Raw genomic sequence first — 1001 nt, 5'->3', positions numbered from 1 at the left:
GCCCACCGCCCCGCACCCGCTCATGTCTCCCCTCACCTTGCAGCGGAGTGCCAGGCACAAGGCACCGGCCGGGGCCGCGCCGAGCGGAGACGGGCCACTGCTGAGGGACCCCTTGCCGCGGCCGAGGCACCGTTAGCGCCACGCTAGGTAACGGGATGGGCGTGCCGGAGGGCGCGGCCCGTGTGCTGTGACTGTCGGATGCGTTTTCCTCCAAAGTTTTGCTGTGCTGTGCCGTCCTTGGTAGCAAGGCTCGGGACGGCAGTGAGCCCTTTTTACGCACTTGTGGGCTTGCTGCCCCAGGTAAGCAACACGTCTGCAGGCAAGCTGGTCACATGAGCATGTGTGCACATAACACGCACATGTGTGCACATGTGCCGCACACATGCACGCAATACAGCTCGACTGGCCAGGCCTGGCCTCTCTGCACGCAAGCTCGTTCGGGTCTGCTGTGGCAGAAACGGCGTCACTTGCGGACGGTCAGGAAAGGGCCCACTTTGAGTCTAGCGTGGAGTCTTGCATGGTTTGCATGGAGTGTGGGCCCAGGCAGGCATGGGCTGGAGTGTAGCTTGTGTGACAGCCGTGGAGTTGGAAGACACTGCGTCCGGCCACGTTTCTGGCCCAGCCCAGGTCTCACGTGTCCGGCCTGGGGCTGTTGCTCCATCAGACAGATGTGCCCTGCCGGCCTGGCCGCCCACCCCCAGGCTAGAGCTGCCTGGCTTACGGCGTCCTCGGCCTGGATTGGCTGTAAGGAGCCGCTGGGCCCCACCTGCCTCCGACCCAAGGTAACGGGCCTAGGGGATGTGGGCTGGCGTGGTCAGCGTGACATGCACCCAGTCCCTCCGCTGGGGGGCAGTGGGTAGGCACTTCACGCTCGAGGGTCCGAGGGCCCCTGGGCTTCCCCCACGTCATGTCTGACTGTGGGAGGAAGCTGGCATCGTCACCATCCGCGGCCTTTGTCCTGGTCCTGGTTCTCCCTGGACTGCGGGATGGTGACTGCGGGA

The 1001-nt window shown here is 65.0% G+C and overlaps 1 protein-coding gene across 1 annotated transcript in view; it reads left to right on the top strand.

Moving 5' to 3' along the window:
* The window catches only part of ATP11A (ATPase phospholipid transporting 11A), a gene marked incomplete at its 3' end in the record, with an annotated part of 73604 nt that overhangs the window by 66531 nt on the left and 6072 nt on the right, over positions 1-1001 (top strand). The window contains exon 34 of the mRNA XM_021708088.1: positions 44-131. Coding sequence (XP_021563763.1) covers positions 44-131 — 88 coding nt within the window. The remainder of the gene's footprint in view (positions 1-43; positions 132-1001) is intronic.

Source organism: Carlito syrichta, unplaced genomic scaffold, assembly GCF_000164805.1.
Source record: "Carlito syrichta isolate Samal-C Ts95f unplaced genomic scaffold, Tarsius_syrichta-2.0.1 Scaffold130609, whole genome shotgun sequence".
Classification (NCBI taxonomy): Eukaryota; Metazoa; Chordata; class Mammalia; order Primates; family Tarsiidae; genus Carlito; species Carlito syrichta.
Note: the sequence above shows the minus strand (reverse complement) of the source record. Positions and strands in the feature narration are given on the sequence as shown.